Source organism: Centrocercus urophasianus, unplaced genomic scaffold (assembly GCF_019232065.1).
Source record: "Centrocercus urophasianus isolate 14NV4802_14NV808 unplaced genomic scaffold, USGS_Curo_1.0 seq_10, whole genome shotgun sequence".
Lineage (NCBI taxonomy): Eukaryota > Metazoa > Chordata > Aves > Galliformes > Phasianidae > Centrocercus > Centrocercus urophasianus.
In genome coordinates this window covers 45,256,264-45,271,589 of record NW_024884142.1, presented here as the reverse complement: position 1 = coordinate 45,271,589, position 15,326 = coordinate 45,256,264, and the positions used below count along the sequence as shown (strand labels likewise).

General features: G+C 37.8%; 1 protein-coding gene across 2 annotated transcripts in view; it reads left to right on the top strand.

The window, feature by feature from the left end:
- Positions 1-15,326, top strand: part of ECHDC1 (ethylmalonyl-CoA decarboxylase 1) — a 40,188-nt gene that overhangs the window by 15,663 nt on the left and 9,199 nt on the right. For both annotated transcript variants that reach the window (XM_042828385.1, XM_042828461.1), the window contains 2 exons: positions 2,105-2,157; positions 4,301-4,381. In XM_042828385.1, coding sequence (XP_042684319.1) covers positions 2,105-2,157; positions 4,301-4,381 — 134 coding nt within the window. The remainder of the gene's footprint in view (positions 1-2,104; positions 2,158-4,300; positions 4,382-15,326) is intronic.

Below are 15,326 nucleotides of genomic sequence, written 5' to 3'. Positions count from 1 at the left end.
GGGCTTTCTTTTATCCACATCTGCAGTCTACGCTTTCATTCAGACTTCTACGCTTAGTAATTCTCCATGATTCTGTTTCCATCTTCTCTTTGATGTTTAATATTCTGTCTGTATGTTTATGTAAGTTAGTTGGAGCCACTGCAATGGGAGATAAGGCTCCTAATCTTTATATGAGACCTAGCAGAGATACTGGGCGTGAGAAAATATGTTGGTATTGGTTATAACTGTGTTGAAAACTTTCTCTGAGAATGTAGATCTCACACTAGGACTTAAATAAAAGTGCAAGTCATCAGAAATAATCTGAGAACAGTTAAACCTGATTGCTTTATGTTTCTTTTGGAGAGTTCAAATTATTTATTCTGAAGTGAAAGTTCCTTCACAATAGCACACTCCTAAACCATCTATTGGGATTTAAGTCTTTATTAAATAAAACTTTAATAGAATAGGGAATAGCATTTGCTGCTCTTTAGTCTTGTTGAACTCTGCTTTCTAACTTGCTGCAAATCAGAGAGTTTTGTTTTCTTTCAGGTTAAAAGAAGATTAAGTTTTCTATTTGCAAGTGTCTCTATGGTGTTTTGTTTTGTTTTCTGTTTTGTGAGGCTGCTTTAGCCCGTAACTTTTAGCAATGACAGGTGATGCTCTTGAGTGAGGGCAATCCCAGACGTGTATACAGACTGAGAAGAGAATTTTGAGAGCAGCCCTGCCAAGAAGGGCTTAGGGATCCTGGTAGATGAAAAACTTAATGTGTGCTTGCAGCCCAGAAGACCAGCAGTATTCTGAGCAGCAAAAGTGTGGCAGCCAGCAGGGCGAGGAAGGGGATTGTTCCTCTCTTCTCTGCCTTTGTGAAGCCCCATCTGGAGTACTGCGTCCAGGCCTGAGGCCCCCAGCACAAGAAAGATGTGGAGCTTTTGGAGAGGATGCATAGAGAGGCTGTGAGGATGACCAGAGTGTTGGAGTACCTCCAAGGCAGACAGAAGGAGCTGGGCTTGTTCAGTCTGGAGAAGAGGAGGCTGTGGGGAGACCTCATTGTGGCCTTCCAATATTTAAAAGGAGATTATAAACAGGAGGGAAATGAACTTTAATATAGTTATTTAGCAGTAGGGCAAGGGGGAATGGTTTTAAACTAAAGGAAGAGAGACTTAGATTAGATATCAGGGGGAAGTTTTTCACAGTAACCTTATTTTATTTTATTCAGGAAGACTTTCAAATTATGTTGTCTGAGACTCAAGCTAGCCGATTTTGGTTTTTTCTCAGGGTGTTTTCTGTTTAGCTGTTTTTCCATATGATACACAGTAATCAGTCTACTAGTTGAGGAAGACCTTTATTTTTCTCAGCTCAGTCATAACTACATTCATCAAGCTGGCCTGTTCTGGCATTAATCTTTATATACATCTCGAATTTTGGTATTAAGTGAAGTGACCATCTTGAATGCAAGAACTCAACTGTGGTGAATTGAAAGTGCCTTTTTCTGCAGAGCTTCTTTTCCAGCCGCACCCTTGTGGTTATAGTATGGGAACTGTTCAAGTACATTTGAGAACTGATACCATGGATAATTGTGTGAGTTTTGAAGTCCTGATGAGAAATGTTAAGGCAGCTATCATGGAAGATTTTATTATCATTAATTTGGTGTGGAAATATTGCTACTGATCTTAATGGACACAGAAGGTGGCTGCAGTGAGTAACAAAATCCACTGTTTTTAAACAAAAATACTGAATTGAAACAGTATCAAGTTCAGAGCCATCCATGGTCCTATATAGACCTTTAAATGTCTATAGATGTTTGCCTGGGAGAAGTGAGAAGAGGAAAGGCTGTAAAATTTCACATCGCAGAAACTTGCAATTGTTTTAATAGTGTCTTAATTCTAAATGAAATTCTAAAAAGTGATTGAGAGTTTTGTTTGTTTTTAACTCAATCCATATATAGTTTTTCTATAGGTTTTTAAAAAGGTTTTCTATTGGTGCTTATTGAGTTTGGGCTGGAATTTGAGCAAGATTAACCAAATTCAAACCTTTTAGAGTGAATATAATGAATACTCATATCTACTCTTTTTAATTGTGACACGTTAAAATTACTTATCGTTTTTAAATTTTCTATTCTTTGTAGGATGGGATGAATATGTGCATGTTTATGCAGAATACCTTAACCAGACTCATGAGGTAATATATTTTCTTTACCCTTCTTTTAAAGTAATTATAATGATTGAAATTTGTTTTGGCTAACTCTTTAATGAGATGTTTAAGCGTGTGATTTTGAATCCCAGAGCTTGTATTTGTGTATACTTATTCAGGTAAGTATTTGTAGATTTAAATTAAACTTTGACAATTTGCATTGTTAGCCTTTCCAGAGATTGGAACAGAAAAATTAAAAAATAACCTGTAAGTTTGTATATGGAGGGACTGGGAGGTAATTAGAGTTAAGGAACTCAAGATCTTGAAGTATCTTACTCGCTAGAAATCAGTTGTTCTTAACAAACAAGCAGGGCTAGCTTATACAGCCTACGCAGGTAACATTTATCTAATGTATTTATTTAATCTTCCCACTTCATAGGGAGAACATATTCAGTTCTACCATCTGGTTCTGTTGTTTTTTGTTTCTTTTTCTTTCCTTTAGATTAGGCTTCTTTTAAGAAATCACATTTTTATTGCATGCACGTGTGGTAGATTTTTGTTGTTTTTTTTTTTTTTTTTTTTTTTTTTTTGTCTGTTCAGGGCCCTGGAAAGATAATTATTTTTTCTTTTCAAGTAATATATATGAGAAAATGTTATAAGCTAACTTTATTTTGTAAAACTGCCCTGGAGACTGGTGACTTATTAATACTAATACTGTATTGTAAGGAATCCTCAGGATCAGAATTAGCATCCATTTGTATAAGCTGGCCTAAGTATAATAAAGATTGGTGTGGCAAAGCGAAGAAAATGTATGAAGATTAAGACCTCACCTCAAGGGCTTTAACTTAGGGTGTTTTACACTGTATTCCATTTGTGGTTCAGGTGGAGCACTAAATTGCTGTCTGGCCAAATCTATCTTACAGGGGATCAATTTCCATCAGAGAGAGCTGAGGCAAACTGTGGTCCTGAAGGAAGTGCCTCAAACAGATGACTGTGGATGTAGGATACTTGGACCATATCGTCTGGTTCCCTATAGACTATAGGAATAATGAGATTTCTTTCTCCTAGTGGGCTCCCCTGTGTGATTTATTGTGTAAAGTGTATTGCAATAAGTGGACTTGGGATGTAAGAAATTGTTGGTGGTTCTATTAAGGTAGAAATAAAACCAAATACATGATTGTGGTTTGGAGGCTGACTTCTGAATGTATTTTTAACACTGAACAATGAATTAAATGTTTCTTCATAGTAAAAATGAAACAGCTTTACCAGCGTGAAAAGTCTAGGACTAGTTATCTTTATTTTCTAGGTTACTTAGCTTATCCTAAGTCAGTCACTGTTTATTAGTATTAATTTCACAATTCGAGAATAGGAAGGATTTATCCCTGTGTACTGTTCCTTCCTTCTGTCCTTTAAATTACCTTGAATGTGATTAAATACAGCATCATCAAAGGTAGCAGATAGTTGCTATCCTCAAAGGATGGTTTTGTCCTCTAAGAAGTTTTGTTGGTTGAGATGGTAGCACTGCTGTTTGAAGAAGCTGCTGAGGTTGTTACACTGAATCTCATTATTTTTAGATAACCCAGCTGTGCACTCCTTATCTATTGCTCTATGTACTATATCAACTTAGCGTTTAGTCAGTGAGGAAGTATTACTTTTCAGAAAGGGTGGTCAGGCACTGGAACGGACTGCCCAGGGAGGTGGTGGAGTCACCGAGCCTGGGGGTGTTCAAGGAAAGACTGGATGTTGTGTTGAGGGACATGGTTTAGTAGGTGCTATTGGGAATAGGTGAACGGTTGGACTGGGTGATCTTTTAGTTCTTTTCCAACCTTGGTGATTCTATGATTCTATGATTCTATGATTCTTGTATCACCATCCTTCTTGCAGATAATCTTTTCAGGTATAATCTGTGGCATATATTTTTCCATAACGTAATACATGATCTGCTTTGCTGTGATTCTGTTAGCTACTTCTGTCTTGCTACTTCAACACGAGAGCCTGAATTAGTTGTGGAATAATTGTTTCTGCGTAAGTGGAGTTGGTATTGTGCCGATTATCTGCAAGAGATGTAGTTATTTGAATAAGATGGAGCAGTATGTTTTTCTGAGCTTCTACTGTAGAGATAGTTTGTCTGAATGCTTATCATTTCTAGAACTTCACGTGTGAATTTTGCTCACTAAACTCTCTTGCTTAGGTTGCCATTGATCAGCATTGCACTAGTCCAAGGAAAAGCTCTTGGAGGAGGAGCAGAACTTACCACAGCATGTGATTTCAGGTAAGATTAACAGTTTGAGTAGTCACCACGTTGCTTTGACAACTTAATGACTGTACCTATGAAATGTAGGAAGCGTTAGGCACTGCTTTTTCTTGGAGTCATGTCCGTGGATTCCAAGGTATTAGGAATTAGGCCTGTTTGCTTGGTCAGTAAACTTCAGGAAGCTCCATCTTTTCCTGTGATAGTATGAAGGAAAGATGTTTTACTGCTGAGTTATATAGCTAGAATCAGTGTGTAAAACAAGAGCAGTGAGGAACTTTAAGAACTATCACTGAACTATCACTGAACTATCACTGAACTATCACTGAACTATCACTGAACTATCACTGAACTATCACTCTTGTTACAGCCTCTGTATTGCAGCATTATAAATACTTGGTAAAAGGTGTCTTGTTTGGCAGCTGTAGTATTGGCTGGAATGCACCTCAGAGTCCTTTGCAAGTCCACTGACAGAAAGTGGATCGTGCTATCCCTAAAGAGGAGTTTAAGGAATATAAGCATAATGAAATGGAATCTTTTGGCTTTCTGAAATATATACTCTACTCTTACTCCAGCTATGTTGTTTGACATACTCTATCATTATAATCATTGTCAAGTAGCTCTTATTTGCATAAGTGAGCAGCTGCAGTTCCTTTAATGCGCTGCCATAATTTTCGCAATAACTACAGTTGTTGATCAATTTTCCACTGCTTTCTAACACACTCATCCAGTGCAACTAAATAATAGCAATTCAGAAGCAGCAAATGGGATTTAATTAATAGCAGAAACAAGCTAGAGAAAAATACTGTGTGCTGTTATTGCTCCTGAATTCGATGATTTCAGTACTTGGCAACAGAATCGCAGTTCTTTTGAGGACTATGAGCAGATATTGCTGGAACAGAAATTCTGTCTTGAATCAGGAGATGCCAAAAGAGGAACCTGCGAATGAATCAGAGAGGTTTGGTTTTTATCTTGAATAAACTGGTCAGAGAGAATGAGTGAGTTGTGGCTGCTTTTGATTCTCAGTTTTTGACTGAGAATATTTTTCACTGTTAAGCTACCAAAATGTTTGGTCCTGGCCTGAAAAACTTTGTGTATCTATACCAGTCTGTTCTGCATTATTTATGTTGATGTTGTTGAAGTGATTCACTTGAATGAAAATGGCTTATATTCCTTCTTAGAAATGTGTTCTGGTAATGTGTTACAATCTGTACTGAAGTAGAAATGTGGACAAATTCAATTTTAAAATAGCTGATGTGGTTTAAGATATTATTGGTGTTAATAGACTGTTCTTCCAGTGGCAGTTCTTGTGGTTTGTCTCTTTATTCTATTTTCCACCAGCTCATTTAAAATTGGATTAGGTAGGTCTTGCATGAACTTTGGCAATTTATTGCTGACATAAGGGCAGTGATGGGAGGAGAAAGTATCTTAGGTTATTCCACCTTCTATCTGGAAGAGGATGTTTTCTCAAGGCATCTTCAGTCTTAGCTTTCTTATGGACTGTTGCAGTGTGGCTCTTCATAAGAAGCAAGATCCTTTTAAGATCATAAACACACAATTTGTTTTTTAAATTGTTCTCTAGCAAAGCATGAGGTCAATAAAATCCTTTCAGGCTTTGTTTTTCTGATATGAAAATTAGGAAGATGAAGCTTCTGTCACTGTAATTATCTCACTTGTCTATTCCTGTAAATCTGAGCAATGTAAAACCATGCATGTGTCAAACTTGTTTGGGTAGCAAAGCTTTTTAGTAGTTTCAAGAAATCTAGACTTTCTTCCAGCGTGCCACTGCTGAACATTTTCTCTTCTGAATCTGTGAAGGCACCTGGGGGATTCTGCTGCCTACCATCAGTGTATGTTGCAGCTCTGCTCAACACTGCAGCCATTTCAGTGAAGTACACAAATGCTTGTGATGCTGAAGCTTTCACCTGATTCAGTGATGGAATTTTACAAAAAAGTTAAATGAATTCTATGTGTGGAAACCTGAAATATGTCATATATTTGCACAGTGCATGAAGTTAAGGAGCGTGGAGTTTGCAGATTGGCTAAGGAATTTGAGGAAGACTTGCTTACAGTGGGTTTCTGGGCAATTAATTAATGATTAGGTATGGGGCAGAAAGTTTGATAATGAATCTGTCTGTACAATTAGCAGAACATGGTAATCTCTGAGCATATTAATATCAGTAGGCTAGCAGCCAATAGCCAGGAAAGCTAATTTTGTGTTCTGAACTGTCCTATTTCACACTGTTGCCTTTGAGAAATCTCACTGCTGTAATCTCACTGCGACAGTCTGTGTAGGTCTTCTTGTTACTTGTGCAGCTCTGTAAAAATCCGTCTGTACCCCTCTTGGCAAATGGACTTCACTGTACCTCAGCGTGTTTGAAAAATACACTTCCCTGGCACCACCCTTTAACCAGGATAGAGACATTGCAGTTCCATGTGAGTCCAGTGTAAAAGGGAGTATCTCCAGGCAGAGAGCAAGAGTAAAAAGGTGAAAAGCCGCCCACGTCTTGTATCACTAATGTCAAAATGGTTCATCGATAGAAGCCGAAGTATAATTGCCCTTTTTAGAAAGTAAGTTAATCAACTGTAATTTCTTGAGGTGAAACTCATTTGGCACAGTTGAATCACAAGGGCCCAATTTGCTTTCTGAGCAGTCTCTTGCTGTCTTTAGCAATGGCAAAATCAAGCTTTTAACAAGGGAAGGAGCTAATACTGGTGGTAATGCATTGATACCATATTGGCCTTGCTGCATTTTAATCAGGTGTTTTCTGTATATTTGTGAAACATGTAAGCATGCTCCTTAGTATTTTAAGGTGATAGGTGTGTTCCATTAGACACATAAGAAATGCACTGAAATGCACTACTATTGGATAGCTTTCCTTGTGTTCTTGTAATGATTAGTTCATGTACTTTTACAAGCATGAATTAAATGTAATTTACTCAAAATGATAGGAGCAGAAGAATACAGACTCATTATAAATGTAGGCCCACTATGACTGACTTCTCAGTTGTAGGCACTCATCCTTTTATTAGTTTACAGCTCATTTGTTGCTCCTTTAAAACCCCATCAAAAGAAAAAAAGAGTGCCTCAGTACTGAAGAGAGCATGATATGAATGGTACAGTGTTACAGGAGGCAATTCACACATTCATGAGTTCTTGCAGAATCCAGGCTGACTTTACCACACGTGACTCCAGAAATAACATAGCTGCACATTGTCAGGGACAGAATCGGTAGCTAAACCTAAGAATGTGTTCTCACAGCTTGAGGTGCTTACTGGATGCCACCGATCACTTGTTTAGCTATATTTAAGTTCCCTCTCACATTCATATGTGTGGGTGTGTGTGTATATCCACGCATAAAATGCCCTTCGAATCAGTTGGCAATTTTAAAATTTCATTGCAGTCATGCACCACTTCACGTTTTTAGAACCTTGGGAGGTTTCTTATTACAATTTTCTGATGATTTTCAAAGCAATGGATTAGAGAAGCAGACTGTGTGAAACATTTAAGAATGCGGTTCTTATTTTTGACTTTGAATGTTTGGCATCTCATTAAGTAACCACAGTACTACTAAAAAGGGACACGAAAACCTGTATGTCTATAGATTTGTATTTTCTTTATTACCATTTTTAATTGGATTTTGAATCTCATGCGTTTACAGTCTTCCACACAGAGGGTTTTTTAAGTATTTTTTTTTTATGTCTGCAGTTCAAATTGACCACTGATTTAACTAGAAATGTAAGTAACAACAACATAATGTGAATTTGAGTTGAAGTTTTCTTTCTGAAGTCATCTTTTTGTAGAGATTTACTTCCTTCAGTTTTTTTTTTCTTTAGGAGGCCAAACCGTCTTATTGTGATTGAATGAGATTTTTGTTTTCAGCATCTATTTACCTTTACACTACCTTTAACACTAGGCAACCTCATGTCCTTTTTGTGTACAGCTAATGCCATGCAGGAATAGTAGAGATAGCCCAGACAGACAGTGGAAAACAAGATAAAATAGATTTTAGGGAATGCAGAGTTGGATACATGCTAACTCCTGCTGAGACACCAGGCTGTCATTTCGCTGTGGAGAAGCATTCTAGGTTCAAGAAGAATTAGTTTAGGAAAGGTAGAAATGCAAGGAAATCATCTATTACAACTGCATCTGAGAAGTGATTCATCCCCAGTGTAGATAAAACAGCCTCCAGGTATTTGACACTCCACTGCTGATTTTCACTACCAAAATAATCTTCCTTTCCTTATTTTTTCTTTATATCAGATACCTCCACAAGTTGATTAATGTAAAGTCTGGGAGACACTTAGGTATTCAAGTCTACTGACTATGAGGTGGAGTTATACTGAACTATGATTTCAAAAAAAGGGCAAACTGACTGAACAATTCACCTTGATGTAAGAGGAGTAGAGTGTCCCTGCTGCTCTCCTCTGCTCACTGCTTACTCATGTGCCAGGTACCACTGAAAATGCCTGTATGAGTCAATTATCAAACCTAAACCTAATGGAAAGGCTAGATACTTTTTGTTTCTGGAGTGAGTGATTTGCAGAAAGCTAGAAATGACTAGAACCAGTGTAAAGGTGGAACTGGGCATCTAGGAGAGGATGACAATCAGGAGAGGATGGCAATCTTTTGGCTTTAGGGAACTCTTAGGTTTTTGCCTGTTTTGCCCTGGTACTTCCTGACTTATCTAAAATTGTGTAATTGTGTAATAAAGAATGCAGACTCTTTGGACCTGTAAACAAACATGGGTAGATTCAGCTTCTTCCTTTCTGGATTCTATGGTTTGTAAAAAATGAGTTGCTACTGCTGTAAATCATCATTTACAGTAAGGGATAAATAAAATTTTAAATTCCTACATTAAATTCCTATTTTCCTTAAATTGTTGTGTGTTAAAGAACCTATGGTTGAACGTACCACCAGTTAGTGATCTGAATCTGTCTTCACTTCCTCATCAATGTAACTGATCTGTCATATTAAAAAGTTAAAAGTTGGAGAAGCCAGGTTACTGTTGAATGTTAATGTTAACATTGTCTTTCTACTTAAGCCTTTTTGACATGTCCTTGTGACACCTCTTCCCCCAATTCCAAAAAAAAAAAAAAAAAAAAAAAAAAAAAAAAAAAAAAAGCTTCAGTTCATTAGTGTAGTATCCTGACAAAGCGGCAACACGTTACAATTTAATCACCAGTGACATCAAATGATCTTGTTGCTGTAGTCAGAATTGCTGGGTAGGATGTGCAAATTCAGCATCACTCAGAGCTGAATTTCAGTGTGCCTTGTTCTCTTCAATCTTGCAAAGGTTTATTAGTGTGATGTCATGACAGTTTTTAGATCCCTCAATGCTGAGTGTTGCAGAAGTGTGGTGTATCAGGTATATCCTCAGGTATCAGAGCGGTTCAGACCTTGCAACTCCTAGGGTCAATATTGAGAAACTTTGTTACTTTCCAATCAGCTGAGTTTAGTAGACCAAAGTGAATTTTGCCTGTTTGACATTTCAGATGCCAATCTCTGATTTTTGAAAAACTCCCCCTCTCCTTTTACATATCAAGAGCAAAAGCTTTTAAGTTTCGTCCAGCAGTATTTTGTTTGGCTTTCTTTGGTCTTGATAAACATATATGACAGAAATAACAATTTGGGAAACTGAGGTTATTAATATAGGTTATTAATATGCTGCAAAAAAAAAAAAAGTTACTTATGAATGCCTGGTTTTCATTAAAAGAAAAATCTTGTAGAATATTACTCTGGATCTTTTCTAATGGAAATTTTTTCTTCAGTCTGAAAAGCATATCTGCTGTTGAAAGCCTTTATTTGAATGAAATCCAAACAACTCTAGTTCCTTTTTAGGAAGAAAAGACAGGTAATATTTTAGGTTTCTAGCATGAGTAATTTTTATGTGAGCCTTATTTGGCTTTCACTTGCTTGTGTTTTTAGGTTTTGGCAGCCTATAAAGAGTAGCTGAAACCTGCTTCATGGGCAAGACCAAAGTCCTATGTGAAGATGGAAACTACTCAAAGTAATTGTGTGATAATGGAGGTTGCAGTGTAACTGTGGCTGGGACCCATTGAACTGACACCAGGGTAACGGAAATAAACCATAGCTGGGAATTAGGAGAGGAAGAGAGTAGGAGGGGCATCAGTACTTAGGGGCGGGACAATGTGGTATGTATGTACTATACAGCTTTATCACAGCTGTAGGGAGGGAAAAGGGATCCAGGCACCACATTACAAATAACGGGCCTTCAGTCCCACATTGTTGTTCTGGTGATTTGTGGTAGGTTATCAGAGTTCATACCTCACACTTCAGTGATGTTACAGTCCCAGGAATAGCTATCTGTTTTGTTTTCTCTCTTCCATGTACTTTTATAACATGCTGTGTGCACACTTTCATAAACCTTTTCAAAGTCTCCTGCTGCTTTCTTGGTCTTCCAGGCTACCTTGAGTGCTCAGGCATGAGAGCGAGGATGAGGGACCAGTTCCACATCTTGTATAACTTTTCCTTCACATTGCACCCTGTAACAGGGCCACATGATATCTGCATGTAGCATGTCGTGGTAGGCAGCATGACCTGCTGTGCCAGAGCTGAGCAGCCTGGCCAGCCCTCTGCTTTTACCCCAGCACTTCTGGGGTGTGTGAACCACATCTGAACCTGGGAAATGGATTGATTCCTTTGAAGTTAGGCCAAATAATTTTCCTTCCTGTCAGCTTTCTGAAAAATGACAGGAGAAAAAAAGAAAAAAAATCCCTCTTTTTTGCTTCCTTTAATACTGCATTTGGAGTTTTAATCAGTCATGCTTTTTGGGTGCCTATTTCTTGCCCTGTGAACTGTCATCTAATTCAATTTTTCATTCCTGTTACAGAAAAAAAAAGACTCTGTAATTTCCAATATTGAACTTCATTTATACCTTTTAGAACAAATATAATTTTAATAGCAAGCTCTTCTGTATGAAACCACAGGCAAGAAAATGCCAGCCTGAGGTAAAAAATAGAAAACAAAAATAGATCTAAAACCCTTAATTCTCAGCTACTGGCTGAACCTTCATCCTTAATTGACTTTTGGGAGATTCTGTTTCAGAAGGTGATTAGAAGAGCCATCACCATGGATTGCAGCAAGTATTACAATAAACATCACCTGTAGAAGACTTTTGGGTGGCCCTGTCTACCTTTCCTCGATGAGGCTGATTCCTTGGGGGGTATTTGCAACAACTTCTCTCCTTGCATTTTTTTTTTTTTCCCCATAATCTCTTTCTAATTAACAGTCTTTTTGGCTCTGTTTTACCCTCTTACCTCTGATCAGGGAACTGTTTGAGAAATAAAACTTTTTCCATGCTCCAGTCATTCTTATGCAGTCATGTTCAACTCTGAGTTGATGTGAGAAAGCATGATAGGATTGTGGTTAAAAACAGTTAAGTTTCCCCATAAATGTGCTTCTCATTGTTAAGGTCTATCAGCTCTGGGAAGTGGACTCAGGTTCCCTAGCCAACTCAGAAGTCTTAGCTCTTCCACAAGATAACACATCTGTAACGAGAAGTCTATTTCTGGGTCCAGGTTTTGAGCTTAATTCTTAGAATTCTGAAAAATGCATTGGAAAAATCTGACTGGAGGGCAGCAACAAAGTTAAAGGCAATGCATGCTGGCAAAATGTGAGATATTTTCTCTTAGGCTACTTTATGTGAATATTGAGCAGGGGGAAGCGGATGCACTAAGCGTGTTACAAAATAATTCCATAACTATAAATAACATTCTGTATAATCTGTAAGGCAGTTTGAAAAGAGCTGTAAGAAAAGTGAGCTCCCTTGCTGGTGAGATTTGTTATGCTGTCCTTAAGCCTACTCCTTTGACACTGAGTTTTAGAAAGTACGTAGAACTCTCTGTGCTTGGGAGAATCTTTTTTATTTTGGTTCTTGAATATAATTTTAATGTATTTAAATCTCAAGTAAAGAAGATGTGTTTGTGATTTCTTTTTTTTTTAATCCCTGCAAGGATTTGAGAGAGCTGACTGGATCTACGTCTTTCCATTGCATTCTTGTAGTGAATAGTACAGATTAATGTTTATGAGCAGGAGAGATGATTAATATGCACAATGTCTTCTGACCCTGGTGAAATTGGGGATTGCAGAGCAATATTGAGCCATTATATATGCATAAGAACGTGGTTTCTTCAAACTCCTAAACTGTCTTCTCTTTACACTCTCTACTGGTTACCATTTAGGTATCTGTCATGAGTATATTTATGACAAAAGGATTTTCAGGAAGAGCAAAGATTTGAGGGTTTGTTTTTATGATGTCAGTCTGCGTGGACTGTCGTGGTCAATTCCTTTGTTTTATCAGTTTTAGAGTATTTTCGTTTTGGAAGTCTCTCTTCATGTTATCACTGCTCTGAAGCAGCTATTGCTGTGATACTTAATTGTTTTATTTGTGTTGGGCAGAAACATGAGAGTCTCTCCATGAGACAGAAGATATGAGAGAGGAGTAGAGGGAATTAATACTAGTAAGTTGTGCTGGAAAGCACTAAGCAATTATGGCTGATCGATACTTACTGCACTGTTAGTTTGAAAAATCTGCTAAACATAATTAGCAAGGAGTCATTCAGTAAGTTTATAATCGGGGCTTTTCGATCTCTTTAAAGCCTGTGAGATTGAAGGACAGGTGAAATTATGACTAACTGTTCTCAGGATGAATCAATTGTTAGTCTTTTCAGGAAACTGGAATGTTTTCTTGATGACAGTGTGTGTAGTAACATAGCTGAATTTCAGAAAAATCTTTAGCTGTTTTATGTAGATAACCCCTTGATGGAGTAACCTGGATAATTATTTGGTGGTGTATTGGTAAAGAGACCTTGCACTATAGTGCTTGCTTATTGGAGGAGACAGTCTTATTTTAACAGCATCTGTCAAGAAAGCTGAAACAAGGACAGAAACTGTTCTTCATCAGCTTTGCTGACTGCCTAAATTATTTTGGTGTTATACTGCATATTTCTTCTGCAGAATATTCTTCTTGCAATACCTTCCTACTTCAGCATGCACTGCAAAAATAACTAGTTAATTTGACTGTTGTTTTAGTAGGACTTTCATAGAACTGTGGAATAGTTCAGGTTGGAAAAGGCCTCAAGTCCAGCGTTGCTATAATAACCATGGAAAACTTGTGTGTTAGAATATGGAACAAACCTAGAACTTGGTTTGTTTGTTAGTTTGTTTTCCGTTTAAAATGAAACTGATAAAAGTATTCCTAGCCTTTCTAATAAGATTTATAGTCCTGAGAATATTTTGAGAGACTAAATACTATTCAAGACAAGTTGTCACTAATAGAACATGTTGTTATTATTTAATTGCAGTGTATTAAATTTCCAAGCAAGGTCTCCATTGGTATGAACTGAGCCTTCCCTTTATCAGTTATATCAGGCTTTGTGTGCCTTTGTGAAGATGAATATGAACCACTGCCTTGACAAGTCTTATTTTCACAATTATACTCAGAAATTGCTTTTGTTGTTAAAAGATTCTGGAGGAGGAAGGCACGAGTTTTATGGCAATATGCCACAGAACGTTCGTATACAAGGCCTTAAGAATTTGACTTTGTAGTATCTTAATGCCAAGAACGTTCCACAGTTTCTTGCATGCATTAACATCTGAACGTGTGGGCAGGGTTCAGATACATTGACTGGGGAGGTGTGTGTGTCTGAAGTATTGTTCTGACTGAGATTTGATGTGCAGATATCAGAAGTTGATTGAGCGTGAGATCAGCAGGGCCATTCCCCTGCTAAAGAAAAATGGGAGAAGTCAGCTAATATCCAAACTGCAGTTATGTGCTGCTATGTGAACCACTCAAAGTAGCATGCAGTGGCAGCAGTGCTTGACTGCTTTTTTGATGGCCTTGCCCAAGCTTCTGGCTGACTGCCCTGATTGTAGATTTGCTTGGCCCTTTTGTGGCTATAGGAAGAGCTTTAATCTGTTGTTGGCTGAAGGCCCTCTTACACATTTGCATCTCTTCAGGCACACATGGACTCTGGTTTTCATGTTCCAACATGGGCAGTATGGGAGAATTCCATCTACTCAGATCCTATAGTTCATACTGCACTTTAGAGACCTGTGACAGTTCTTTTTCCTCCTGTGAAAGAAACATATGGCTTCTTTCGTTTAAGGAAATACTCTTGCATCCAACTGCCCGCATTTTACCTCGTCTAAAGTTTTGTGTTTCAGCCATCTACTTTAAAGCTATTTTCTTTGCAAAGCCAAAGATGTAGTATGCTGTCTGGAAGATAATACTTGATCTATGCAGTGTGAGAGACCAAGCTGAAATAAAAGACTTTTGGTCCTAAATCAGGGCTTTTGTTACACAGATAAAGGAACTGGTAGTTTATTTATTATTCTGATGCTATAAGTTCAATAGATGCAATTCTCCCTTACTTTATTTTAACTTACTGCTCTAAAAAGCCTTAGTTGGCTAAAAATGCCCAATCTTTTGCACATCTTTGGCAGATTTCGTGCATTAAGAGCAGTGCTCTTTTCTTCTTGGTTTTTTTTGTTTGTTTGTTTGTTTGTTTGTTTGTTTTTTTGTGGGTTTTGCAAGCGTCAAGAGGAGAAGGGAAGTCAGAGTATGGATATTACCTGTGTAACTCTGTCTGCTGCCTGAGTCACAGACACTGGCTGCAAGGACCCACCATCAATACTGGGATCTTCTCTGCCACTTGGGATGATGGAAAAGTGTAAGGAAGGTGGAGTGAGACTGAGGCACAGTGTGCAGGTGAGATGATGGGGTGGGAATTGCATTTTGGGGAAGTTGCAGTACAGTAAGGGAAGAAGTGGCCAATGGACCCAGGACTTTCAAGCTTACTTATAGTTTAATGTGGATTTAAGAGCTAATGCAACTTCTGTTGGTCCTATTAGTAGTTACCAAGCAAAGGTACAAAATCCTGAGCTAGTTACTTGTGAGCTTTTATCACTTGCAAGCAAGGTCCTCAAATTTTAATGCCCACG